Source organism: Cebidichthys violaceus, unplaced genomic scaffold (genome assembly GCF_023349555.1).
Source record: "Cebidichthys violaceus isolate CVI_PGR_0920_01 unplaced genomic scaffold, fCebVio1.0.p SCAF_4, whole genome shotgun sequence".
Classification (NCBI taxonomy): Eukaryota; Metazoa; Chordata; class Actinopteri; order Perciformes; family Stichaeidae; genus Cebidichthys; species Cebidichthys violaceus.
In genome coordinates this window covers 14022018-14049868 of record NW_027176594.1, presented here as the reverse complement: position 1 = coordinate 14049868, position 27851 = coordinate 14022018, and the positions used below count along the sequence as shown (strand labels likewise).

Genomic DNA, 27851 nt, shown 5'->3' with positions numbered 1-27851 from the left:
TTCATCATGTACACCTCCCTTCCTCATCACCCATCTCTCTGTCTCTCTCTCTCTTTCAAAGATTTATGTGGGGCACACAGACAAGAGTCTTTAATTTTACGCCTGGGTAGACCATCTACACTATTGCTCCATATTCTTCATACTTATATGGAATCTGTTGAAGCCCAAGGGGGAGAATTGTGGTTTTAGCGTGACCGTATAGGGGGACGCCTCCCTTTTAAAAAAGAAAAAGAAAAAAGGAAGGCGTAGTAGAGTTCCCCTTGGGAAGCACCATGAATCTCCACCAACAGACATCAACGCGATTTCTGGTGTCTTGTGGCGCAATCTGTTTTCGAAGCGTAATTACAAAGTGGTATACATGAAAAAACATTATAAAAGCATACTGTGGAGTCGTGTTAATTACATACAGCGGGCTCATGAGTAATGGTGGCGACATCGATGCAACCACTGCCGCTCATAATAGAGAACACCATTGTTTTACTATGAGAAAATGGGCAGCATCCATCAGGATGAATATATTTATCTATATTTATGTATTTTTTATTTCAGGAAGACATTGTGTCCAGAGACTTTAGGAAGAAAAAAAAACTTCCTTCTCCTCATCCCGTCCATCTATTGTTCAGTCAGGCTACTCGCCGTCCGAAACCCTCTCAGCCAGCGCCCCTCCCTCGCTCTTCCAGTGGTGGAAGCTTTCCCATCTAAATCTGCCCGTCGTCCTCGTCTTTGCTCCGCTGCTGGTTGCTCTCAGAGGAGCCCTCTCACCTTCATTTGATCAAAATCGTGCTGCTATCCTCCTCCTATTAACTCAAACGGTGTTAAATCTTAACCCTGTACTCAAAGCGGTATAGTCAGCTCCTACGGCTGCTGGGGAATTTTTTTTTGCTGCTGGGGAAATTAAGCTATCTGTTTGTATCAATACAGACATTCATTCAAATGTTGACATGGTTAGCAAAATCTTCAACAGCAGCAACAAACAAAAAAAGAACTGTGTCCTGCTCGCCTGCTTTTCCAACTTAGTCCTCTATCCTTCTATCACCAGAAGAAAAGAAGACGCCACAATTAAAAAAAAGGAAATTCTTCTTGCTACCATATCTGTGCATGAAAAATATGATATGGTTAAAGTTATGTAACTAAAGTACTTGGTTAGGGTTAGAGAAAGACTGTCTCTAGTGGTGTGAATCTTCAAATGCATCTTGATGTATCACATGCTCAATACTCATGGCTACTTTTTCATCGATTAATACAAGCAGTCAGGTGAATCTTGTTATTTAGAAAGTGCTTTCAAATCACTCTACAACAGTCTATAATATTAAAAGCTGCTTCTTTTCAACACCAGTATGTGTGGGCCAACTTAGCACACACAATTTGACAAAACCAAAGCCTAAATCCTTCTGCAGTGTGCTGTAATGTACAAAAAAATAAGGTTTTCACATAGCAGCTCTAAAGACATGGCACTAGATGCCTATGGCATTTTAAACTGCACAAATTAGCCTAGCGCAGAGGTATCCAACGCGGTGCCCGTGAGTGCCTCGGCCGCCTGCAGGAAGCCAATGAGTCGCCGGCGGGCTTGTTCTAAATGTAGCACGAGTCACCGGTAGAGTTGTTCAGTCAAAGATGCCAGGAGCAAAAAAAATGCAAAACTTTTGGGTAAAACGCTGCGTCACTTTTTACCCATCTGTCCAATCACTGCTGAGGAAAGTAGTCCACTCCGTCCTCCCTCCCTCCCATACTTGTTTCAGCCTTCCCTTCAACCAGGGCTTGTACTCTACCTTGTGCCGACATCTTTACTTCCGCAGGTATTCCGTATCCCTGCAGCCGGACGCAACCAAAGCTCTTCAGCTGAAAAAACGTTGCACCTCTCGAGCCCCCCCCCCCCCTTCCCGCTTTGCTACACAATAACAAATGTGACAAATGCAATGTTGTGTGACTTTGAAATGTTGAAAGTGATTAATTTATAATAATCAGAGAGATGTTATTAAACTTGCATGCAATGATTATGAGGAATCATTAACAGTAATCAGTGAACATTGATGATATTCATAATTTAAAAAGGTATACAGAGCTAATTTATAATTCGGGAAGATTATATCAAAAAAGTAGCCACATTCTTCTCTACCCTTCAGAAAGCTCTCAGTCTCAAGAGGGTTGGTGACCCCTACTTAGTTTAAGTCACTGCATCTTCTGACAGAACCCCACAGTTGAATTATAGCCTGCATGCACGTGTTTTTTTTTGAGCCCACCATTGTTGAAACAGAGCAGCTGATGTTGGTAGTGGGAGTGATAAACTAGCTGACTGTTGAGCACGCTCTAAGCTGAAATGGAACCAAACGCACGGTTATGTTCCTTCACCGCACCGATGCAGAATCTCGATGCATCTTAGAACCGAAAAAACGCCCATCTTCATCCCGACGTCAACATCCTTATCTTCCCCCTCCCTAACGGGCGAACTGCCTCCTGCACTGGCACTGCATTTTAACACTGGACGTGTCACTGCAAGTATGGAATCATGCAATACGGAACGGGGTTCCTTCGTGACACTAGATTGGTGTGTCTTTAGGCAAGATGAAACACTTGTTTCATTTAGTTGAAGCTTCCCAAACTGAAGACGTGTGCCGTCCGACAGCAGAAAGACAGAACAAATCAGGACTTAATGAAGAATTCCTCTTCAGTGATGGAACAAAGCAACGGTGCGCCGCTGATGTATGCATGGACTTTTTCCCCCGATGGCTGCGTCTTTAATCTCCCCCTTTCCCCTTTCCGACGTCACGTAAATGAGTCCTAATGAGAAATCTCTTTCCCCGCCTAGTTCCGCTCCTCTTACAGACTCGTTCTTCCGCCACCCGGCCTGTGCCTCCAAACCCCGCTTCTTTTCCAAGCCCTCTCCCTCCAATCCCTCGTTCATCGATCCCTCCATTGTCGACCGGCTCCGTGTGAATAATGCATAACGAAGGATGGGAAGCGAGCGAGACTTGAATGAAGGTGCTGCATAGGTGGCTGTGTTGCCTCTGGCCATTCTCCCGCATTGTAGTGCGTTGCGTGCGCATATTTCATGGGTTGGTGGGCGCTCATCCGCGTGAATACGTACAAATGCAAGCGTGTGCACAGATGCGGTGCGGTCAATCCGCTTTTTGTCGCAGCGTCTGCCCGTCTGCCCGTATAGATATGCTCTCCCGGCCTCCTGCACCGGCTAATAGACCCAATTACAACACTGCCTGAAAGCTCCACAGAGGTCCAGGCTCTGACATTATGTATGTGTGTGTGTGTGTGTGTGTGTGTGTGTGTGTGTGTGTGTGTGTGTGTGTGTGTGTTATTACAGTATGTTGATGCACTTGTTTTTGTGTTCCTGTAAAAAAAAAAAGAAGCCTTGCAAAGCATGCAGACAAAGACAGATATACGGCGTTTGCCAGCATAACCGCTGTTTGCATGCTAAAGAGGAGCACACGCAAAAACCCCACCTCCAATCTCAGTCGCAACACACACTGACCCTGGTGAGACGAGGCTGCAAAGTTTACACTCAAGAGAAATAGGTAGGGGAGGAGGGTGGAGGTGAAGAGAGAGAGAAAGAGAGCGAAAAAAGAGGGGAAGCCAAAAAGGGTGTCCCCGAGGCCAAAGGGAGAATATTGTGAAGAAGAAAAAAAGAAACACAGTGATGGAAAAAAGGGGAAGATGCAGAAGAGGAGATTTGGGGGGGCACGGATAGAAAAAGGGAAAAAAAGATACAAGAGACATTCTAACTGTGAATAACTGCCACTCTACGTTCTAGTAACAGAGCTAACAATTTCCCTTTTCCGAAAAGTGTCTCTGGCATTTGGCAGTGAAATGCCACCCATATAAACCAGTTATCATGGCGCGAGAGAGCTTTTTAAGCTGTAAACCGCCAGCCAGCGCCGAGATGGACCATTATAGACTTTGATACCCTGACACTTAAGAGGTCATTACGCACACACAGACACACACACACGCACTCACACACTCAAACGCTAAACAAGCGATCACGAGCGGAAGTGGCTTGCGAACGGCCTGGTTCTTGCGTTTGAGTGGCTATTCACACATAGTGTGTGAAGGGGGGGGGTCCATTATTCACATCGCACCCCACACGTTCATTACATATTATGGCTATCCGTCTCTATTGTGAAAAATGACAGGGACTTCAGTTCACTGAGCTTGAATAACACCCCCACCCTTCTCCCCCTCTTTTTTCTCTCCTTTCCATCGCTCCCTTTTTGCTCCATCTCCTCTCTCTCTGTCTCTCTCTCTCTCTCTCTCTCTCTCTCTCTCTCTGTCTCTCTCTCTCTCTCTCTCCCTCTCTCTCTCTCTCTCTCTCTCTCTCTCTCTCTCTGCAGGACTTGGACGTCCAGCCGCCATTGAGATGTGATTCTCTGGGGGGTTTCATTTCACTTTGACCAAGCAGAGTACACCACAACTGGTAAGAATAGTTTTGTGTATCTCACCCCTGTGATGATTTTAGGCACATTTAAACCAAGGGATGTTGACTCAGGATGCATTCTTATTTTACAGCAGGCTCATTTAGGCCTGAGGGATAGGAACACAAATATATATATATATATATATATATATATATATATATATATATATATATATATATATACACTCACACCTGGCGTGTTGTTTTTGCAGAATCTACAGTATGCATCATGCTTTTTAGAACCCAAATATGACCCAGCGTTCTCCCCCCAGAGAGCCCAGTTTTCCATCTGTGATGCCACAGGAGCGCTCTAATTGGCCCCCGACAAATGTGTCCTCTCAAACCGGTAATCCAATCAGATATGAGCCACCGAGCTTCAAAGAGAACGCAGCGGACCACAGTAGGGGTTGAACGGGGATGGAACGGCGAAGAAGGTGCGCGCCGCAAAGAGCCGGAGAGAATATAACAAAGCACAAAAACTGAAACGGCACATTAACATCGATCAGCCCGCTGTTCCTTGAACGCATTGACGGGGGTTAAACCGCAAATCCCCGGCCCTTCATCCGCCCATGAAGCCACTCACTGCAACTTATTTACAGTGTATTTACAAGCTGAGCTGGGCCTGTAAAACGTTAAGTTTACGAGCTCCTTTTTAATTAGAAATACTGTCTCCTAGAGTCGGGCTGATGAATCGCACGTTCAATTTATTGACGTGGGGGGAGGGCGCAGCTCTCGGGTATTGACAGCAAGTCGGAGCATCTCGGCAGGTTTTTTTCCCCCCAACGGCAGGAGAAATAGCTGGCATCTTTGCTGTATAAAAACCCTGAGGCCATGTTTTCATGCAGGATCCTCTTCTTAATTGATTGAGTCGCCTCAGAGTAATGTGAATGAGGATGTTCTATGTGTGTGTGTGTGTGTGTGTGTGTGTGTAGGTGTGTGTGGTTTGCCAGTTTGCTAAGGTCATTTTTACTTGAGTGTACTACAACTTTTTTTTTTTATATGAAAAAAAATACACAAGGACACATTGAATAGTTTTGAATTTCTTAAAGTTTATTAATTCACTTTTTTGTAATAGAGGTTGTGTCAGTGTGGTTAAGTTTGAGCTTTTTCATTTTAGTTTGAAGCTTAAAAACGTGTTTATCGTCATTACATCAGCGTTTTCTTAGTTTTAATGTATTTAATGACTGTGTGAACATGGCAAGTTTGTGTTTCCATTTGAAATGCACTTCCTGTCCGGTGTGTGTGTGTGTGTGTGTGTGTGTGTGTGTGTGTGTGTGTGTGTGTGTGTGTGTGTATGTGTGTGTGTGTGTCACCCTGCGTGCTTTCCTTCCTCGACTCTCATCTGACCCAGGATGCTTGCTTTGAAATCTAATTCTGTGATAACGGGGCTGCGTTTTGTCTTTATTTCACTGTGACAATGAGTGAAAAGAAAGAACAACAGGAAAGGGGGATATATCATTCTTCATGTAAGGGGGGGGGGGGGGTGGAAATGTGTGGAACAGGTGTTTCCCGCTCTGCACGCACAAAACACGCAGCCCTTCATTTTCCACATTGCTAATGAGAGCGCAGATTGAAAGGCGATCCGTATCGGTTTCACGAGGTTAAACAGCGATTGTATGTGAAGCGAGTCGAGCGGCAGCGCTGTAAACGGATGCGTGGACTGATACTGTAAGCAGACAGAAAGCTCATCTGGGCAAGGTACGCTCATGTAACATGCTGCAACTGAAAACTAGGTGAGAAACTGAATGTAACATTATGTTAAGGTGATGGAAAAATGTCCATTTTTTAAATAAAGAGGGAATTCTGGGCAAGTCATTTTAAAAGTGATATTTTGGACTTAACAATATTAAAATACTTGTATTAGAACAATTAAAATTCTAGCTGAGGCAGCCCTTACACAAATTGCACATGACGTCACACACACACACTCTCCTTCGCCACCCCCCATGAACACAGGCGTATTGTCTTATAATGTGACCTTTGCCTGGAGTGGAGAGGCCTTTGTCCTAAGACAATGGAGTCCATATTGTAAACCATGCCAGTCATTGCCGTCTACACAGCTGCCAGAGGGGCCAGATTGTTCGGGGTCCAAGTTGAAGGCTTTGAGGCAGGCACTTGTGGCATATGTGTGTGTGTGTGTGTGTGTGTGTGTGTGTGTGTGTGTGTGTGTGTTTGGCTGTGCCTGTGTATTTTTCCTCAGTAACCATTTGAGTCTGTAAGATGCAGGCCTGTTTTCCAGAATCAGCAGATGGGTTTGTGCAATTAGACTCAGCCGTCTTCCCTTGTGTGCATGCGTGCACACAAACAGACACCGGCAAATCCACATGGCCACACGCACGCGCACACAGACATGCACGCACACGCACACACATACGCGCACACATACACGCCCAGGGCCGGGCAAGAGGCAGATGTCTCTGAAACACTAGACCTGGAAGATACTGTAATGGAGGAGGACATTGAGAGATGAGAAGAGCGTTGCCAGGGTAACCACTAAACATCCCTCAAAAAGTTGATCTACCGATGTATCCGTCAGGGATGGCTGATAAATCAACACCGTCATATATTGACTTTCAACAGAACCATAAGTGAATATTCAAGCTGTAATGAAAACATTTTGAAGTTTTTGTTTTGCACAAAGGACAAAATAATGGAAACACTTAATGCACAATAATGTTCATAGTGTAATGCAATATAATTCAACAGCACCACAAAACGAATCGCCAACACTTCTATGACACTCATTTATAATGCACCCATAGTGCATTATAAACATTTGTTCATTACACATGTAAATAAAAAAACAAACACTTTATAACAATAATCATAACGCATGATAAAGCAGTTTATAATGACTTATAAGTCCGAGCTTCATCATACTTCATAATAGCTGGTCACTCACCGCCATTTTTTTTACATAGTACAATTTAATTCCCAGAATTTTAATACATATTATTGCCTTACAATCGCTGTTATAACGCTTTAAAAAGTTACTCTAAATGGTCATTGTATGTTTAAAGTGTAAATTAATATATATATATATATAATAGATAATGTAATGCATTATAAAAGTGATTATAATGCATTAATAAAACATTATAATGCATTATATGTCAGTGAGTGATCTGACATTATAAAGATATTATGACAAGTCATTATATTCTTTATAATGACTTATGATTATGTTTTATGAATTATTAATATTTATGAGTGCATAACTATAATTATGGAACTCATGTGTCTGGAAATAAAGTTGAATTTATAATGCATTATAAGTGTGTTTATAACACTAGTTAACATTAGTTATTAAAGTTTTTGTCTCACACCTTGTGTAATGTGTGACAGTGAAGAATGGTTCAAAGCTTTGAACATTTGTTTGGTCTCTTAGCATGTGATTTTGCATCTATTTGATATACGTATGATATACAGTATATTGATATTGGAATATATGGGGGGGGGTATATTGTTACAATTTGAAACTAGAGCTGAAACAGTTCGATTTGTTATCGAACACAAAATGAATCCGCAACCGTTTCGATGATTTCATAATCGGTCATTTTTCATTTGAGCACTTGTTATGGTTTTCTTTGTCATGAGAGATAGCAAACCGATGACTCATGTTTCAAACTGTCTTAAAGGGCTACACATCTCCGCACTTAAACAACAGCAGAACGCGGCCCGTTAATCTCAGTGCGGCGTCTCCACATTCGGCTCCACCGCTCACGTATTGACCCGCAGTAACAGATAACCTCGGAGGGAATGAGCTTGTGACTGAAAGGTCACAGTTTGAAAAATCTGAGTGGTACAGTAGCTGTGAAAATCCAGGCGGCTCAACCCCCCCCCCCCACAAAAAAACAACTCCCACCACAGGGCCATGACCCCTGGCACACTTAACCTTTAACCGTTCCAGTGGAGCAGCTCGGTGCCCCGATGGCGCGAGACAGCCGAGGCCGCGGCGCTCCCAGGTGTGACCGCGTCAATGTGTGAATATGGTCCGACCTTCCTCGCTCTGCCGGTCATGCGAGCACAAATGTGTTCTCTCCAATGAGCCACGCTAAACAAGGCTTTATGACTTCACAGCTTTGAATGTCGAGCTGCGTCAGTGACGAGTCGAGATGAATTCGGTTGATCCTGGATCTGCTGTTTATTGTCGACACATGAAAATTTAAGCGTCGTCTGCTGCCTGGTTGCCGAGCATCCTGTTGACTGTGCTAAAGATACCAGTCTGTCCCTTGTGCCCTCTTTTTATTTTTCTTCCCCCTCCTTGGATCGAGGCAGGGCACCAGGGGAGCAAACACACAAACCTGATCAACACACACACACACACACACACACACACACACACACACACACACACACACACACACACACACACGGTGACGTAAATGCATAAACAAAGACTCACACCACTTACACACACGGCCACCTGAGTGAAGCGGCCCAAACCCCCCTCCGAGTACACTTTACAACAGGGAACGTTCTCCACAGAGATGCTTTTTGTCAACAACTTGGAGGAAAAGCATCTATTTGGGGCCGGCGTATTCCTGGAAGGATAAGCCGTCTTATTTGTGCGAAGCAAAACAAGTTACGGCACTTACGATTCTGTCTTCCCCGCTGCCTCCTTTCGCATTTGCGGCTGTTCTGCTTGTAAGCCGGTGCTAATTATGTGATGCAGGAGCTAGGGTGCATCGTGAGCGTAGATTTCCAACGGGCTCGGTGTGATGATGGAGCAGATGCGCTCACAGATGTTTGCCCTCCACATGTCTGTTTACCGGTTCAATTATCCCTATCGCGTACTGCAGAGGTTTGTTGTTCTATTCGGGCGCTTCAGCATGGATTCAGGGAAAAACACCAGTTGGGGGAAGTATTACAAGTCTGCGTTAAGTCTGTCCTTGCAGGCACTGAAAAGCTGGATACCTAAAATAAAAAAGTTAAGAAACACTATAATTGTCAAAACTTGCAGTAAATACACAAAGAAACACAGGAATAAACGATCCTACCCATCATCAAAGAAGAATAAATCGTATGAATGTGCTTTTTGTGTGCATTTTCAGTTATTGTAGGAAAAGATTACCCAGCTGGCATTCTTTTGCGACCCTTACATTCAACTTGCCTTTTCGGAACTTGAATCTATCCAGAATTACAATTTTGAAAGGGAATCACTGTTCCAAGACTTTTAGCTACAACCTGAATATGCGATCTAAGCAGCAAAAGAAAATCAAATATTGACCATATGCTCTATTAAAGGTGCAGTGTGTGTGTGTGCCAAGCGTGTAGTGGAACTACAGTGGCCGACGCGAAAACACAATTGGCTCTATCTAGAGCCAGTGTTTAGTTTCTGGGCTACTGTAGAAACATAACAATAATCATAATTATAAAATTACTATTATTATTAATAATAATAGTAATTCTGTGATCCCATTTTATAATTATAACTTCTAGAACTGTAAGTTAACATTCTAAAATTGTAAATTAACATTCTAAAATTGTAAATTAACATTCTAAAACTCTAACTCAACATTCTGGAAGTTAACATGCTTGAACTATAACTTAGCATTCTATAACTTTAACTGGACATTCTAAACTCGTTAACATTCAAGTATTAAATCTTTCTTATTGAACAGTGAAAATCTTATTCCATGATACCCCTATTTGTAATATAATTAATAATAAATTACAAAAATACTGACTATTAGTGGTGTCACGGACCAGGGTTGACCCGTGATCCTTGCAGTTCGGCACGCATGTGAACTGCAGATTATTAACAGAGTTTAACGTTAACCATCACAGTTTGACATAAAGTTTTACCGGCGATCGTTATCTGCAGATATTCAGTAAAATATGTGATCAGGACATCATTTATGCTTTTCTAGTCGCTGATCTCTGATAATGTTACATTGTAAACAACCAATCTGTGTTTAAATTAACACGAGGAGGGCTAGTAACCGTTGCATTATGATGCATTCAGGCTCTGTTCAGTGAAAATGAGTATTGGGTGAAGGTAAATTATAACGTTGTAATCTCATAAAATGTAGTGTTTGTGAGAATCTTGAATAAATCCAGTTCTTTGAAGGAGACGTTTTCACAGCAACATAAATAGATATTAGAGACGAATTATGAGCTGTTTACAAAAAACTCCAGCAGCTTATAATACATCATTAAAACTACTGACAAGATTTGTTTAAATCCATAAAAATACAATCTTTTGCTTCCTAATCATTTGAATTGTGTGTTTTTATAAAGAAAAAAACCCAGCATAGATGACTATAACAAAGTAAAAGGATAACATTTAGAGTTGTTGATGCTTTACATGGACTTCAGAGCAGTTGTATACTCAAACAACAAAGAGATCTGTATCTGCCAACATGGATCATCAATGATCGTCAATTAGTATCGTCAGCAAAACAACGTGATCTGGGATCTCTAAAAGATATTTTTGATCCAATCCGTGACTCTGATCCGTGATACGATCCGAACCGTGAGTTTCCACCACTGTCCATTCAGTAATTATTTCTCAAGCACTATTTGTATTCTTTACAATTTGTGTTTAATTTGTGTCATTTTTATTGCATATTATATTGTTTGTCTTTGGTGCTTTGTACATATACATTTTCATAATATTTACATGTACACCTATTTTTTCACTGCTTGTGTAGCAGTCCTGTCTGTTATTCACCTCTATCTGTCCAGATTGTTGTCCCTCGCTGTTATCCTATTTCTGTACACTGAGAGAGATGCAAAAGGACTGAATGAAATCCCTTGTATGTGCATGCATATGTGGCAAATAAAAGCTGATTCAGATTTATTGTAATATAAAATATAGTAAAATACAAAACGTATCTGAAGCACATAACATTGTGCAAAATGCCCTTTTGGGTATTATTGCAATAGCATTATATAAACCAACAACAAAACATGTATTGTGTATAAAGTATAGCATATTACATGTACATCAGCATCAGATACAGGGAAACGAATAAACATTGAAAAGTCTATTTCAGGATGGAGACACACAGTAACATTTGCGGTCCACCCACCGCTCCTTTGAATTGCTGTATTTTCAATGCATCTGGCTGCTCTGGCTTGTTGATTGGAATACATCTGCACACCGGGGATATGAAAGTGCAATAAGATCCAGACCTCTACTGTGCGTGATTTGAATAAGAAATGATTAGATTATTGATTTTGGTTATTTGGGTCTCCCGCCCCGAGATGATATTGTGGTGGGCGCAATCACCGTAGCTGACATTTAGCACTGTGTTTACCTTTTGCTGTCTCCATTGATTGCTTCAGAATCACGCCCATATACATCCCGCCGGAGCTCATTGTATCATCCATTTTTGTGCCATTTCAGAAAAGTGATGGATGCGGCTTATCATCTTGTGCCGGTGCGGAAAATAATCACGTTGCCTCGCAATCACGGGACAGCGGTTCTTACAGACCTGCATTTCAAACACCATTGAATATTATTACAAAGAAGGTGGATGCATATGGGGGGGGACTCTAAGATGGGTCTTTAACATATGTATGGTAACACAGGAATGCTATTTATAGCTTTCTCCATGAGACTGAACCTAAATCCAATGATATGCCAACCCCCCCCCCCCCGCATGCTTAAAACTACAGCTCAGCGTCAACCCAGCAGGGAACCATAATAATAAGTATGGATTTATTTCATATTTTTAATGTCCCAGGTACATTAATCGCACCACCGCCGCAGCTCTTCAATCCCAGCAAGCTTTGAAGAAAATCTCTTCGCTTGAGATGTTTTTTTGCGCTTTTGTTTCCGTGGTGTGAAGTGACACCGCAGTATCTAACGAAATCAGTTTGCTGGCAAATACTCCCGAAATCACTGTGGACATCTGTCATGAGACGGTTTTGCACACATCATTGCTCGGCCTCCAAAGTGACTCAAAAAGATTGTAATGTTACTCCGCTATACCTGTGAGGGAAATACTTCTTTTTTTTGTGTCGAGGTGACAGCGTGCAAATGAATGCGTTCTCCTCCCAGGTAGATTTCCAATGACATTTTCTCAGCAGTTAGGCAATCCAGCGTTAAGTGCCTCCTTTTATATTTATATACCAGTGTTGGTGCTTATGCATTATTAAATTATGAACAGGGCCCAGTAAGCGCCTGAGAAAGGCCTTTTTTCAAATAAATATTTCAGAGCTCTGATATACACAGTTCATATTCGCTCTGCGATGCAAGCTTTGGTCCTAATGTCTTATGCAGAAATCACTTTTTTTTCTCTCTCTCTCTGACTGAATCAGTGGAATAAACAATCTCAGACTTTTTGAACTTTAATTTGCTGATTCGGAACAAATCTTTGAAAAGTTTCAATGTGTTGGAACGTACTGGGATCTTACTGGCATCTTCAGGGGGAGGGGGGGCAAACAAAAAATACCGCCTTAGTCGGAATCTCATTATTTAGGTTCATCTAGAATCTTCTCAAGTCTTTTTAATGTGAGGTTATTTAGAAATAGGGAACAATGGCTGGATTTGACGAGGGCGGATTATAGAAAAAAAAATTAAGTTAAAAGCAGATAAGTAAAAACAGCACTAGATGCAGGATAACAACAGGAGATGACAATAAATCGAGGGAAGAGAACGGAACTGAAAATATAATTGATAAATTGAACAAAAAGCTAAAAAAAAGGCTCCGTTTGAACATTTGAGTGCATTCTCCTGCTAAACAAGCCTCTTCATGAGGGTTTAAATCTAGGCCACGAGTGTCGTATCCTGCCGGCCCGTCTGCCTCCTCTTTGATGCAGTGTCATTCGTTGCTGAGGTGGCTGTTCTCTGTACTGTACAGGACAACTTTCTCTCCCCCTTCTCTCCCCCTGTCTCTCGCCGAACACAATCACACGCACACACACACACGCAAACTTTGCCTCTCCCTGCCGCCGGCTTTAAGGCACGGATTTGACGGAATCCATTGTGACAGTACTGGGTTCGGAGCCCGGTGACGGAGAGAGGGAGAGGGGGGGGGGGGGGGGTGGCTTGAAGGAGAAGACGGATAAATCAAAGGGAGGGGAACAGCAGTGGTGGCAGTAGAATCAGCATCACTGCATCTCTCGCCGACATAATTGATTGTATCAGAGGCAGTTCTGTAAACCATTAACCCCCCCCCCCCCATGGGTTACACAGCTGCACTGCCACACAGAATTGAAAGGCGTACGCATGACTGTGTGCTGGGTTTTCACATGGCAGTTTGGGTTTCCTGCATTTGTTTATTTGTGCTTTGTTTTTTTCAGGCGGCGTCATTAGCCAATGATTCTCACATGAATCAACCTCAACTAACGTGACAAAGAATGATTAATAACTCCAATTTGCAACTATGAAATTTGCTTAAAATAATAATAATTCAATATTGTAGCACGTCACAAAATGTGGACGACAGTAACTACAAAAAATAGGTGATAAAAAAGGGTGTGCACTGTGTGATTGGACAATGTAAAGGGGCGTTGAAGCTAGTTAGTAGTTAGCGTTTAGCAGGAATCATTTATCTGGGGATTTATGTGACAACTCCAAGTATTAAAATGATGAAGCATCCAAATCAATGACCATGACAGGAATCGGGTCGGAAAAAGTCTGTAAAGTAGCTTTAGCAGAGACTAGCAGTGGCTACTCTTTGGCTAGCCTCAACTAGCTGTGTGTTTTACTGTACAGTTCTAGTCCGTGGTCGTTTTTATGTGGCAAAGTAGATCTCAAAAAGTCAGATTCTGGTCTTTGCTCCCATATATGGGCGGGGCATAAGGCTATCCTATAAAAAAAAAGCAACATCTGCTGGACGACTGCTTGAAATAGAAAATCTGTACTTAACTAGATATAATGGAATTCATGGAACTCATTCTTTACTTGCCTCTGTGGGATATGTAAGCGTGATGACATATCACGCTTACATATCAAAGTTCATCAAAGTAGGCTGGTTTTAAACAAATGAACACAGTGTTTCCCACACATTGACCTTTCTTGGGCGGGCCGCCCAGGTATATTAATGTCCGCCTAAGTATATTATTGTTATTTTTGAGCTTGCTGCCCGGCCGGCATACTGGGTAATATGCCCCTCCAGCAGGTCAACCGTCCCTCTGAACCATCCTAGCATCAACCAACAGCTTTCGGATCCCGCTACCCACCCAGTTACAGGGCAGGGTCGGACATCCAACCCCACCATTTATCCAACCCCACCCCACGTCAGGCCTACGCAGCTAGTTCCTGCTTTGTAGGGAAGTATAGTTGTGATTTGAGATGTAACATTCAACACTTAATCTTTTTATACCACTATCTGATGTCGACAGGTTTTGTTTTACGAATCTTTGTCCAAGTATTTGAGGGTAGAGGGAAGAAAAAGATAAATGCCTTCGGTTATTAACTTGCTTTAAGATTCTCCTCGGCTCACTCTGATCGCTTTTGTCACTCCCTATTTCTCCCGCTGCCTCCCTCCATCCTCTCCGTCTCCATCCCCTCCTTTATCCCATCTTTCCATCTCTATCATCCTCAGCCTTTTTTCCTTCCTGACCTCATCTATGTATCTCCTCCTTTATCTTCTTCAGCCCCCACCCCACCCCCCGCGCATATCCTTCATCCCTCCCCTCCCTTCTGTTCTCCTCCACCTCCCCTCCCTCCGTTTCTCCCTTTGCACATCTCCGCCCTAGCCTGTCTTGTCTCACGAGGGAGGGATGGAGGAAGGGAGGGAGGGTGCGCAGAGTTGATTAGACTGGAGCATTAGAAAGTTCAGAGCGGAGCAGAACAGAGCGTGGTGTCTAGCCGCCAGGCGGTGCAGGAATCAAAACGGCAGGGCCTCACAGACGAGGTCGTTGTCGGCGGTGGATTTTTCAAGGCCGTTTTTTTTCTTTTTCTGGGCGCATCGGATTTCTGGGAGCGTCCTCGGAGCAGCCAGAGGCAGCCGTGCGGAAATGGCAGTGGTCCGGTCAAAGCCGGAGCCTCCCCAGATGTAATTTTCTGACGGGCATAGAATGTCTAACGCGGTGGGAGAGGATGAGGTGCGCAGCCGAGAGCGTTTGAACTACTTTTGCTGTGGAAATGATTTTAAAGGGACATAACCCTTTTTAAAATGAAAATGTGTCTTGTGCTATATGCGAAAGGAGCACGGGTACGGCCTTGTCACAGTCCAACAATTTTGATCACGACATTGGTAAAACAGAATAAAAGCTTATTTTTAAAAAGCTATAAAAGGGGCACAAAAAGAAAACGAACAAATAGGGGCGATTCCAAAAAAACAAATCTACCATTATTCTACAAAACACCAGAATTGAGAGCACACTGACCGAAACGTGTCACGCTGATGTGGAGGGTGACCTATACCTTTAAGGCTACACTCTGCGGGCTCTTTGCTGAGACGCCACACAAAAGGATTTACAACCAGCCGCTGTATGAAATAAATCGCCAGCCGGGCCACTTGTCTTCAGGGCGCAGTGACAATTGTGCACATTCCTGCGGTGAACCCCTCACACACACACACACACACACACACACACACACACACACACACACACACACACACACAACACACACACACACACACACACAGCCTGTGCAGTATTTGAAAATTGCCAGTGGGAGCAGCCATACTGCATCTGGCTGCACCAGCCAAATGTATACGTTGAAAATGAGAGACACAAGCTGACGTGACTTGTTTGTCTTGTCGAGTTAAGATTCGGTCGGCACAAACATGTGACATTGACTCGTTAATTGTGATTTTAATGTGCTTCGAGGGGGCTTGTATGGGAACCCTCCCCCCCTGACTCCCCCCTCCCCAAAACACCCCGGCGCATGCAACAGTATGGATACATGTTGTGGGCCGACATGTCGAGACATCCATATTGTCGGGAGCTGACAGTATGTTTGTCTCCGAGCCTGAGCCGCGCTGAGGGGGCCACTCGTCCGCTGAGTAGCGCAGGGCCGATAACGCAAAAAAATCACTCCTGTCGCAGTGCGTGTGTTTGTTTGCGCACACGCACCGGCTTGCGTCTTGTGTCTCTCATTATAGGCCGCGCACAGGCCAGACTCCCACCAGGCTATACTGATTACTCATCTCTTCAGCTCCTTACTGACAAATTAGCTACCTGAATTGTGTGTGTGTGTGTGTGTGTGTGTGTGTGTGTGTGTGTGTGTGTGTGTGTGTGTGTGTGTGCATGGTCACTCTAATCAAAATTCTCCCAGCCTGTCTACCTGCGCTGATGATTATTTGCCACACTACCCGTACCCACTCACACTCACCCACACAGCCTAAGTCCAACCCTCTCCATCACACACATACACACACACACACACACACACACACACACACAGAGGGAGAGAGAGAGAGAGAGAGAGAGAGAGAGAGACGGTCCACGGTGGTTAAACCTACCCTAGCAAGCCAACTGGAGGTAATTTACCGTGGCTCGGCGGATACATGCCATTTTCCTGAACACGTTGCACAGCCCCTTGAGCTTTGTTCCGCTCAGAGTTCTCTCCAACAGAGCAAAGAATGAACAACTGAAGAGACTAAAGAGGGGGGAGGAAAAGAAACAGGTGAAGAAAAACTAAATGAGGAGAAATGGCAAGGGAGGGGGGTGTTAGACGCATAGGCTGCTGAGCTTCTTCCTGTGTACCTATAGCCTAGTCTAAATATAAATGTATATATAGTATAGTACATCATTTGAAGATGCATCATTCTATTTTTGGATGAAGACATCCAACGCCTCCGCTGACTGGACTTCATCAACAAATATTTATTATAATTTCTTCAGATTTGAAGGGTTTAACTAATGATGAGCATGTGGTCTTTAAATCCGTCCACCTTGTTTGCTTCCACTCTTAATTAGTGAGAGCTTTTAAATACAGCCACAGATGGAGTGCAAAATACAAGGATTTGTAAAGCGCAGGCAGCAACCTCCGGCTCTGAAGAGCGAAGCCAACGCGGCTTTAAAGTGCTTCAAAACTTGCATTCTTTCTAATGGCCATCAAGGGGCGACTCCTCAAATTCTCACTTGATTTATCCCCTCAGTAAACATTGTGAACATGAGTCTATTGTCTCAATCTCTAGTTTCAATACAGCATGATGTTCATTTAGTGAATTATGGTCCATTTAGAGTCAAATAGACCATAAAGCAGGGTATGCTAAATAAAAAACTGAGACGTATAACATTCATGTGCAAGTTTTTCTAATTTTGGGTTGGTGTTTATTCGTCGAGCCCTTGGTGTGTAAACGCTTTCACACAGACATGTCCACATGGTATTCTTTTAGGCAAACACACAGTGTGGACTACTAACACTGCATGGACACATTTGAGACTCTCTGCCTGGAGGCTGAGGGAGTAGGGCATCTGGTCTCCTAGCAATAAGCATGTGTGTGCGTGTGTGTGTGTGTGTGTGTGTGTGTGTGTGTGTGTGAGTGTGTGTGTTAGTGAACATGTGGGTGTGAGGGCGCGTGCACATGCGCTGACAAAGTAGCCCAGTGCGGTCAGCACTCATTAGTGAAAGAGAGAATCCCCGGATGAGGAGCGCTGTGACAGGAAGGACTCTCTCGTTAGGAGACAAACACACACACACACACACACACACACACACACACACACACACACACACACACACACACACACAACACATCGGGTCAGGCTGCCCTCGGTGCACAGAATCAGCCAGACATCAATTAGTCCATGGATGCATGCAATATAGTCTTGCGAGTGCAGTGGCCCCGGCAACAGCTCAGTTAATGCTGACCCTGCAGGAAACGAAGACTCAGGGCATGAAAATAGAGAAAACCGAGTCCACTTGTCGTCGCCGTGCACTAAATAACAGGTTCTTATTTGATAAGATCACACTAATCTGATCAAAAAATCTTTTTTTTTTTGTGCCACAGATGAGTTTCATGTACTGTAAACTTGGGCGGCAAAAATAGTCTGAAAGGGTGATTATATTTCTGGAATAACTGCCAACCATCTAGCGAGCAGATGTAGCTGGGCCAGAGACGGATGGAGACAGCAGGTGGAGGACTTTGATCCAGGGGACAGGCTATTTGTTTTGGTCTGATGCTGCTTATTAGATGGTGTTTTGCACGGTTTTATGCAGATGCCGCTCATCTGCCAGGGAAGGGCCTCCGCCGGGACGCAGCTCGCTCAGGATCGGAAAAATACTGAGTTCATCTCAGACATGAAACGGCTCCATAATTTCATCGTGAGCGGGTTCAGAAGAGGCCGCGAGATGTTCGCCAAACCTCGCGCGCACACACACACACACACACACACGTCGTTGATGAATACCGGGGCGCAATCGCACATGTTCTGATAATCAGCGCCATTACCGTCTGTTTACTCGCAATGTATTAACCGATCGACGCATTAAGGAAACAGGTTGGAGGCGTGGGGCAACGCTTTGGGCGATCACCGTCCCGTGTGCACTCTGGACTGCATATCCGCACGTCATTACCCGAGCATATGGGAGCACGCCGCCCCGCTGAATTATGAACACGACTTTGAGCTCGGATTAGTCCCGGTGCCTGCCTCCAGGGGACCGCGGCCACACATCTATCGTCTGGTAAAAGGATGGTGGAAACGAGAGGGTTAATTAACTGATCGCCTGTGCGGCACGCGGGGTGATGGAATAGCTTTTGAATTATGGAACAGTGGCGAACGCTGCGGCTGGTGGCGTCCGGCCATATGTCAGCGCGCGCCTCCTGAGTCTGCGGCTCGGGAGACAGCTGGTCAGATGGCGCGCGTTCAACCGAGTTAGGGACCAATCAGTCAGAAGCCTGTTGAGTTGTTTAAGCGGAGGGTAGGGGGGTGGGGGGGAATGACGTCTACTGCGTTTCGATCGCTTTATGGATTCGTCAGGAGAACAGTTAGCGGAGATATGAAATCGTCCAATCAGTCGCGCCACCTGATAATTGAGAAAGTGTTAGTGGGGGTCGAGGACGATCCAAAGAGGCAGTTTAAGGCCTCACTTCTCCTCCTTCTGTTTTGGTTTGTGTAAAAAAAAAAAAACGGTGCTGCCATTCTGACCAGCACTTTATTGAAAAAACAGATTTTTGATATAGCACCATCAATATTTCTCACTATCACAGGTCAGCGTTGACCTAGGTCAGCGTTGTTAAAAACTTTTTTTTTTTATCGCAATAATATTAAATGGATTTTCAATTTCGCCGATTTATTTTGACAATAAGAACTTCTCGTGCTGCCGTCTCTGGTGTGTGTCTGTTCCCAGAGACTCAGATATGCCTCCGGGTGCATCTGTATATCTGTCCTGTCACTGTAGATGTTCAGAAGATGCATCATGCATATCTCCTGGTGACTCTCTGGTGGTTATGGAAAGGTCCCTGTCATTCTAATAAGACAGTTTATATAAATACAATCTGGTGTTCTCAGAGCAGTATAGTTGTAGTCTTTACAATAATATCCGAGGCGGGGACCGCTGCCAACGCAGAGATTTCTGCCCTCGCAGCGTGAGCGTGATGGAGATAGCCGGCTATTGTCTCAGTCTCTGCTGGGCCAAAAATGATATGGTCACACTGATCAATAGTCTCTGTTACACATGATGCATTTCCCATGGCTCTGGCTGTCAGCTTTGCTCCATCTGTCCCTGGCTGTTGCAAATTTCTGCAGTCTCTCTCTCGCTCGGTCTGACACACGCACACACGCACACGCGCGCTGTTTATTCGGAGCTGGGTTCCCTTGAGAACTGTGAACATTTAGGCACAAAACAGGACTGCTGTTACCTTTTGAACTGCTCCCATGGAAAATAGAATGTTTGTTCCACATCAACTGGGACGATTGCGTAATGACTAAATGTGATGCGGTGACCCTTCTGCAGGCAACATGATACGAACGCACAACTCAGTCTTTTACAAAGAAAACGGGTAAACATGAGATGTAAGGGTTGCAGAAAGAAAGAGCGTTAATTGTCGGTTGAACAACGCGGGTCGGCTTAATAAGTTCAGGGGGGAAAAAAAGAAGGAAGAAGTGATGCTCACCAGTCTGCCACTGCTATAAATACTCTTAAAGACCACCCTCTTATTAATTGTTTATCGCTGACGGACCATGAAATGAACAATTAGATCGGAACATCAATACATTTCACACTTTGATGCTGATGCGGAATTTCAAAGTGCTGGCGAAACCTGAGACAGACAGCAGCATCACTGTTGCAAAGTCTCGCGGATCATTCTGCATAGGGTCTGTTGTCTTGTGAAATATCCAGTTATACAAGTTTGTCACAATAGCGCTTTATATTCGGTATCGTCTCAGCTGCACTGGAGCTGTTAACGCTACCAAAAGAGCTCGACTCCATCGGAGACAGCTATACGGCGCAATGCGAGCTCATTTATTTATTTATTTGTTTATTTATTTTGCGACTCTCAGGGCGATAGAAAGACGACTTGAGGACAACTTAACGATGGATAAAGTACTCGGTTGCTTCTCAAACGAATGCCTGTGAAATAAAAAAAAATAGTTCCCCAGCTATTGTCAGTTACATAATGCACAATGTTTGCCATCTAGCAGTGTGCAAACATGCATAATTAAGGGGATCAGTTTGACGATTATCGACCTTATCTCCTACTTTTCATTGATCGACATGTCTATATGTAGCACACTGATAAATAGTCCCAAAAGGAATGCTCTATGAACTGCCAGCCCAAATCGAATCTACTTGATATTCTACTAACTAGAAAGTTGGGCTAGGGTTTTGACAACAACCATGTGCTTCTTAATCATTCCATGCTTTCAGCATCATTTAAGATAATTATTGATTACTGTCTAGTCTCCTGGAACATGTCTACGGGAAGCTGCATTGACCTTAAAGTGCTGCTTTTGTTAAAGCATCCATCCGTCAGAAGTAAATAGAGTAACAGGATGTCAGGGAAATGTTTCCCTTTGCTGCATAAACTCTACAAGTGTAACAACTTGTTTAATGTTCAAGCTGTTTGGATTTGTTATTTGAATTTTTACAGATACAATTTGAAGAGAATGCTGCCATTGGTTCTCTGTTGTAAGCGCCCAGTGAATTGTTAATGCATCTGTGCAATTTGCAGAAATTGAGAAATGTCACAGCTAACTAGCAATTAGAGATGCAACGATCTACCTTTTTTACAGTTCTGGTACGATTTCGATATCGGAGCTCTTTTTGCATAAAATTGGCATTGCATTACAAGTTGACATTACAGTTACATCTATTCCAAATCACATCATTGTTAACTATAAGTTAAGTTGGATTCAGTACAAACAGGCGTAGGACTGAAAATTGCTATGGCAATGCCTTTTAAGTTTTGAAAAACTTGAATAAATCAAGTGCACAGCAAAATGATTAACTACTAGCAGATTTCTATACATGGGTTCAAAGGCAATTATGAGAATTTCAAAGAGGAGGAATTATCTACTTCATAAGGTTTTCAAAGTGAATATTTGAAATGAAATTGCAACAACTGTGTAGAGAAATAAATATCTATGCTATCAAATAAGTTAAAAACAACAACCATTGAAAAAAAATAATGTTTTTTGACATGAGGGAACCGGAAGTGCCAAAAATGCTGATTAATTTTCTGTATTTTAGAACTCATTCCTGCAGCACTCTATATAGGAAGTGGTTAGAGGTTGCTAATGTAACCATGAAGAGTTAGAAATCAATCTGTGCTAAAGACGCTAGCATAGCTACCTAGCTCAAACTCCATGCAAATAACGCTGGCATAGCATTGCATAGCATTGCATGCTAGCGTCTTTAGCATGGAGTTTAAGTGTTCAACACCCCTCACTAACCCATTAGCTGGATCACACACACACACTCCACACGCATCCATCGATATACATTTTGCATTTTCAGTCTAAACCTATGTTTGCTTTTGTCCCCTTTGTTTCTGACGTCTGTCTTTGTCTTACTCCGTATAATTTCTTTAGTCGTTAATGTGTTCATGTACTTGTCTGTACTTGTTATGTACTCACTTTTCTACACAATAAAAAATGTAAATAAAATAATGGACATTCGCCACTATTGTTACATACTAACATGGATTGGTAACCTGAGTCCAATACGTGAATTATGCCATTTCAGAAACCGTTACAGATACTGGATCGCATTGGACCCATATTTAACAGTAATATAATAATTAGAGGTCTAATGGTTGCTACCGATACTGCAGCTGAGAGAGTTAGTGTGAATACAGTGTGTTATTATACAGAGAACAGAGCCATGTGTAACAGTGTATATATGTACAATCACAGAGAGATAAGGCATCCAAGTGAACAAACCCCCCTCTGTGCGTCTGTTCTGCAGGGCCTGTATGGTGTCAGCAACACTGAGCTGTGAGGAAAACAGCTCGCCACAAGACCGTCTGGGCTCAGCAGGAAGCGCCGCCGTATTTACTTCCAGGTCAACCTCAGACGTCATGTGGACCAGATGCCTGCTCTTCGTCTCGACCTTGTTTGCTCCCATCGCCATTGGTAAGAACCAGGACCACACGCAGCACAGAATCTAATTTTTTTACTATAAATGTACTAAAGTGTTGGCAACTTGTTTTTTATCGTTGTTTTGTTATTTTCAATTGAACGCATGTTGAAAGAGAAAATGAGATGCTAATTTGTAGCCAGCCAGCGGTTTAGAGGTATACTGACCTAACTAGCTAGCTTAGCGTTAGCGCCAGAAACTGCATGCAACACTATGGACCTCGCAGAGGAGCTGGACGGGATTCAGCCCATTGTTCATGGAATGGGTTTTTGAAATGTCACAGTAGGAAAAAGCACAGGTGTAGATGATACAATTAACGATGGGCTGACATCCATTTATGTGCTTCGGTCTTGGGGTCCAGGTGTTGCTCATGGCGGCTCACTTTCACGGCTAATTGGGACGCTTTAAAAGAGAAGGGCCGTCTTTAATGTCTGCAAAGATAAAGGCTTATTGCAGCGCGGGGGGGGGGGGTATCTGCACACACTGGCAGACAAAAACACATTTTTTACATACTCTAAAGTTTAGTTCCACATGTTCGGATTGACTTTATCTGCCCACAACCACAAATTGAAGTTATGACTGTAGACCCCCCCCCCCCCCCCCCCCCCACACACACACACACACACACACACACACACACACACACACACACACACACGCATACACCAAAGCAACACTGCAGCTGCGAAACCCTTAACTCACTTACTCTCGTTTACACGTATCTTTTATCTTATTGCACTGCACATTCTCCTGCTCTTCTAACTTCTCTCTCTCACACACACACATTTAGACTGCGCGCGCACACACACACACACACACACACACACGCAGTAGGCTGTCTGTATGTTTCCTCCTCTCCCCCGTGACGGTGGGCTTTGAAGACTCCTACAGGGAGCTCTGGCCCACTTGGACTTAATCCTATTAATGGCTGCTGTCAATCACGCTGTTGTGGAGGAAAAACTGCTGCAACATGTGCAAACACACACACACACACACACACACACACACACACACACACACACACACACACACACACTCAAGCCGGTTCTTGTACACATGCCTGCCGACAAGCATGTGCACAGATTATATACTTTGAACACCAAAATACTGTACACCCGTGGAGACACACATCCTCCTTCTAAAAACACACACATAAACAGTCGAGCACACACACACACACACACACACACACACACAGGAAGTGCTCACAGGCCGCCACTTAGACACGCAAACACAGAGGGCTTTGCCTCAACACGGAAAGATGAGTTTCAGTCAAAGGTATTTGCATCAATGTCTAAAGAATAAGTCGACATATGCAAATCGTACTGTTTATACTTAGCGGGGATTAGTTGAAACAAAGACAGTTTAGACCCACAGCAGAGAGCAGCTCCGTCTTTCCCGCCGAGCTGCGTCTCGTCATCATTTCAGGGTTACATGGAGACAAATAAAAGAGAAAAGGAAAGCATATAATTTTTTTCTTTCACAGAAAACAACTTATTTGGGCGTTTCACATCGTTTACAGGTGAGGCTGTTGTCTTTTCATAGTATTCGTTGACAAGAAAACAACATCCTTGCACTACTCAATACTTTCCGTCAGAGATGTACGGATTGCGATTTTCTCAGCCCATTCCGATTTTTCCATTTTTTTCCAAAGTCTGACCTGCCGAGTGCGATTTTTGCTGATTCCAATTTCCAACTACGACAGCAAGGCTTAATACTTTTTCTTTTTTTTACCACCAAAAACTATTATTATTTTATTATTATTATACATGCTATCTTTTTACTTTGTTAGTTTCATCTTTAGTGGTTATTTGCATAAAATACACAATTCAGATGATTTGTGGCTAGTGTTAAGAAGTTAAACGGATCACAATTCCCTTTCTAATATCGATTTTACTGTAAAAACATCTCCTTCAAAGAAGTGGATTTATTCAAATTCCTCACCAAAAACTAAATTCTACAAGCTTAGAATTGAATAATTTCAAATGCCCATGGTCATCCTAACAAAGAACCCCAGTGCTATGGTGTGTTTTGGACTATTATAGGAAAAAACATCTGCAATATTTATTGAGGCAACTTTTTTCGTTGGGTTCCCTTTTCAATAGTCCCAAGGGAGGAAGGTCCCTGACCAGAAGTTTGCCTCAATGAAATTGCACAGACTTAAGTGGGCGGATGCTTTTCCTATCATACATACGTTAAGTCCAACAAGCCTTTAGCTGGTGAGCAAAAACTACTTGTTTTTGGACAACAACAGAGGTCTGTAGCATAGCGGAAGAAGCTATATTTGGCTACACAGGCAGTATTTGTTATTAGGATCAACTAATTGTTGTTTTTTTTTTAAATGGGATTTATTGACAGCAAGAAAAAACTAAATATCCTTTCAAATATCATAACTCTGGTGGGTCTTTTTTGTTCTAACCGACACCAGCACTGGCCAAACTGCTTTGGCGATCAGAGTGAGCGATCACCTTTTAAAATCTCTCTCCCCTTCCCTCTCACCTTCTCCTCCTTTTCCATTCATCCACCTCCTTCGCCACTCTCTCGTTCTTGGCCCAAATGTAAAAATCGATTGCCTTTTGTTTCAGCCCCCCCACCCCCGTCCACCCGAGGCAATGAGAGTGTCTGAATAAGATCGTCCGCGCCATCCGCTGCTGCCAGGTTTCTGTCACCCGCTCTTAGACGACTAATGACAGACACATTAACATTCGCTCGCCGGCTCACACCTTAACGGCGTGTGTGCGGAGACGGAGGGGTAAACATTGGCGGATTTACGTGTCTGTATCAGAAGAGGTGCTGCGTGACTGCACATGATTGTTTGTGTGAAAAAAAAGACAGATTCAAACAGTGCATGTTTTATAGTTGAGGCAGCTGATATAAATAGATGAATCAAACAGTGACAGACGAGACAGGACAGAGCATTTACTGCAGCTTATGAAGGCAAGAGTGGCTTTTAATTGGAATACAGATAGACCCCTTATTTGAATCGTGTGTGTGTGTGTGTGCGCGCGTGCCATAATGCTCTCTTTATGCCCTGTAAGGCAACACTGTACGACATCTGATCCAAAGCCAGTCTAGACAGCTGCCGTACAATACGGCGTATTGATCTGCTCGCGCTTTCGGTTAACCCCCATTTCTTCACAAATTCACATTCGTGCTCATGGAGGCGGACGTGACGCGCCCATTGAGAAACTAATAAACTAACACTCGTATGAACAGAATTATGACCCACTGCCCTAAGCGCTCCCCCTCACACACACACGCACACACACACACACACACACACACACACACACACACACAAAGTTCCTCAAATGTTCAGCCCCCACCGAGACACACATCCTATCTGAATGTGTGCTTAAAGTATAATCACAGCCTGCAGTGATGTACGTGTGTGTGTGTGTGTGTGTGTGTGTGTGTGTGTGTGTGTGTGTGTGTGTGTGTTCATTAGAAAGGACATTTTCAGTAAATGTCACTTATATATCAGTCTTATCTCTAAGCTAGCGCCTGTCATTATCAATGTAGTTCCCTCAGGTACCAGCGCCAAGCAGGTTTCTGCCTCTACATGTCATCACTCACAGCATGTACGTGTGTGTGTGTGTGTGTGTGTGTGTGTGTGTGTGTGTGTGTGTGTTGTGGTGAAGGGCATTATTAAAATAGAGCCCGGCCAGAGTGTCATCGAGCTCATTCAGATTCTTTGCTGCATTCGTGTAACCATGACGCTCCCCCAGCCAATGAGAGCGCCAAGGGGGAGGGAGGACAGGGTTGCTATGGTTATCGTGACAGGGAGAGCAAAGGGAGGTGATGCCATGCCTCGCTTTTCAGGGATGTTCGGAGGCCTGATTGCTGAGTGGTCGTGCGCTCGCCGCGTGCGTGTTGTGCGCGTGTGCTTTTGAGAAATGATTCGGAAAGGCCTTGACAGCATGAATTTGTCAATAAAAAGGAAAGTGACAGAACAACAAGCAGTCACGATCACCGGGCCTGTATACACAAACTGCAGACTTAATATATTCTATTTGTTTATTCGACAGGGACAATGCATATCATGTATATTGCACTGGATATAGCTTCAATTCTCAGTCGTGGTCCTTGGGTAGGGGTAGCCTGTGACAATATGAGGTGAATATGAAATGAAACAATAAAAACTACACAGCGATTGCAGCAGGGCTAGGGGATGACAAAGGCGAACAACACGAGTGAGCACCTCGGCTGATAACCTATCCATCTATCAAGGGAGGACGGCTGTTGCTCCCAGGACTCGCTGCTCTCAGGAACAGAGAATAACAACATCCAGGCTTCACCACAACAACCGAAATCCCTGGGACCATCCAGCCCGAGAGCATCAATAGCACGGTCCTATAATCACAAGACAATATGTAGAGAGTGTGTTAATAAGCACGTGATTAAAAGGATGAGGACAAAATAAAGAGCCATTTGTATCGCATTCGGATGACGGTGGAGTTTTATGGCATAGAAGAATGAGTTATATATGTGACCACACAGACAATAACTGCTGGCAGGATAAGATAGGGTACCAGAATGTAGATTCATAGGGTTTGTTAGGAAAGATAAAATAACTCCAGGATTAGCTTTTAACCCTTTCATGGAAATCAACAAATAAAACATCAGAAATATTTTTTATTAGTTTATTAAATTAAATAATGTTTTAATAGTATACTCTTCGAACTAGAAATGTGTACATAGTTGAGTGCGGATCTCCGCCAGGCGTGTCTGCAATGACCACATCTGTATTGGCCCACAACTAGACAGGCAATCGGCTCCAATAGGTCTTAAAATACATTTCATACATTCTTGCCAAAAACAGAACTCACCAAGCTGTCTGACTGCGTAGCAGTGACTGAGTGGCAGCGATATATTCACACCCACAACACAGTATGTGTTCTGGTACTTCCGTTTGCGATTCGCGGTTAGCCAAACACAATGTCCAAAACAATAGAAATGAGCAAACTGTTTTACCCTCACTGTGCCGCA

General features: G+C 43.6%; 1 protein-coding gene across 8 annotated transcripts in view; it reads left to right on the top strand.

The window, feature by feature from the left end:
• Positions 1-27851, top strand: part of adgrl3.1 (adhesion G protein-coupled receptor L3.1) — a 122556-nt gene that overhangs the window by 9179 nt on the left and 85526 nt on the right. For all 8 annotated transcript variants that reach the window (XM_068726589.1, XM_068726595.1, XM_068726594.1 and 5 more), the window contains exons 2-3: positions 4344-4426; positions 22692-22858. In XM_068726589.1, the coding sequence (XP_068582690.1) occupies positions 22699-22858 (160 nt within the window). In that variant the 5' untranslated portion in view covers positions 4344-4426; positions 22692-22698. The remainder of the gene's footprint in view (positions 1-4343; positions 4427-22691; positions 22859-27851) is intronic.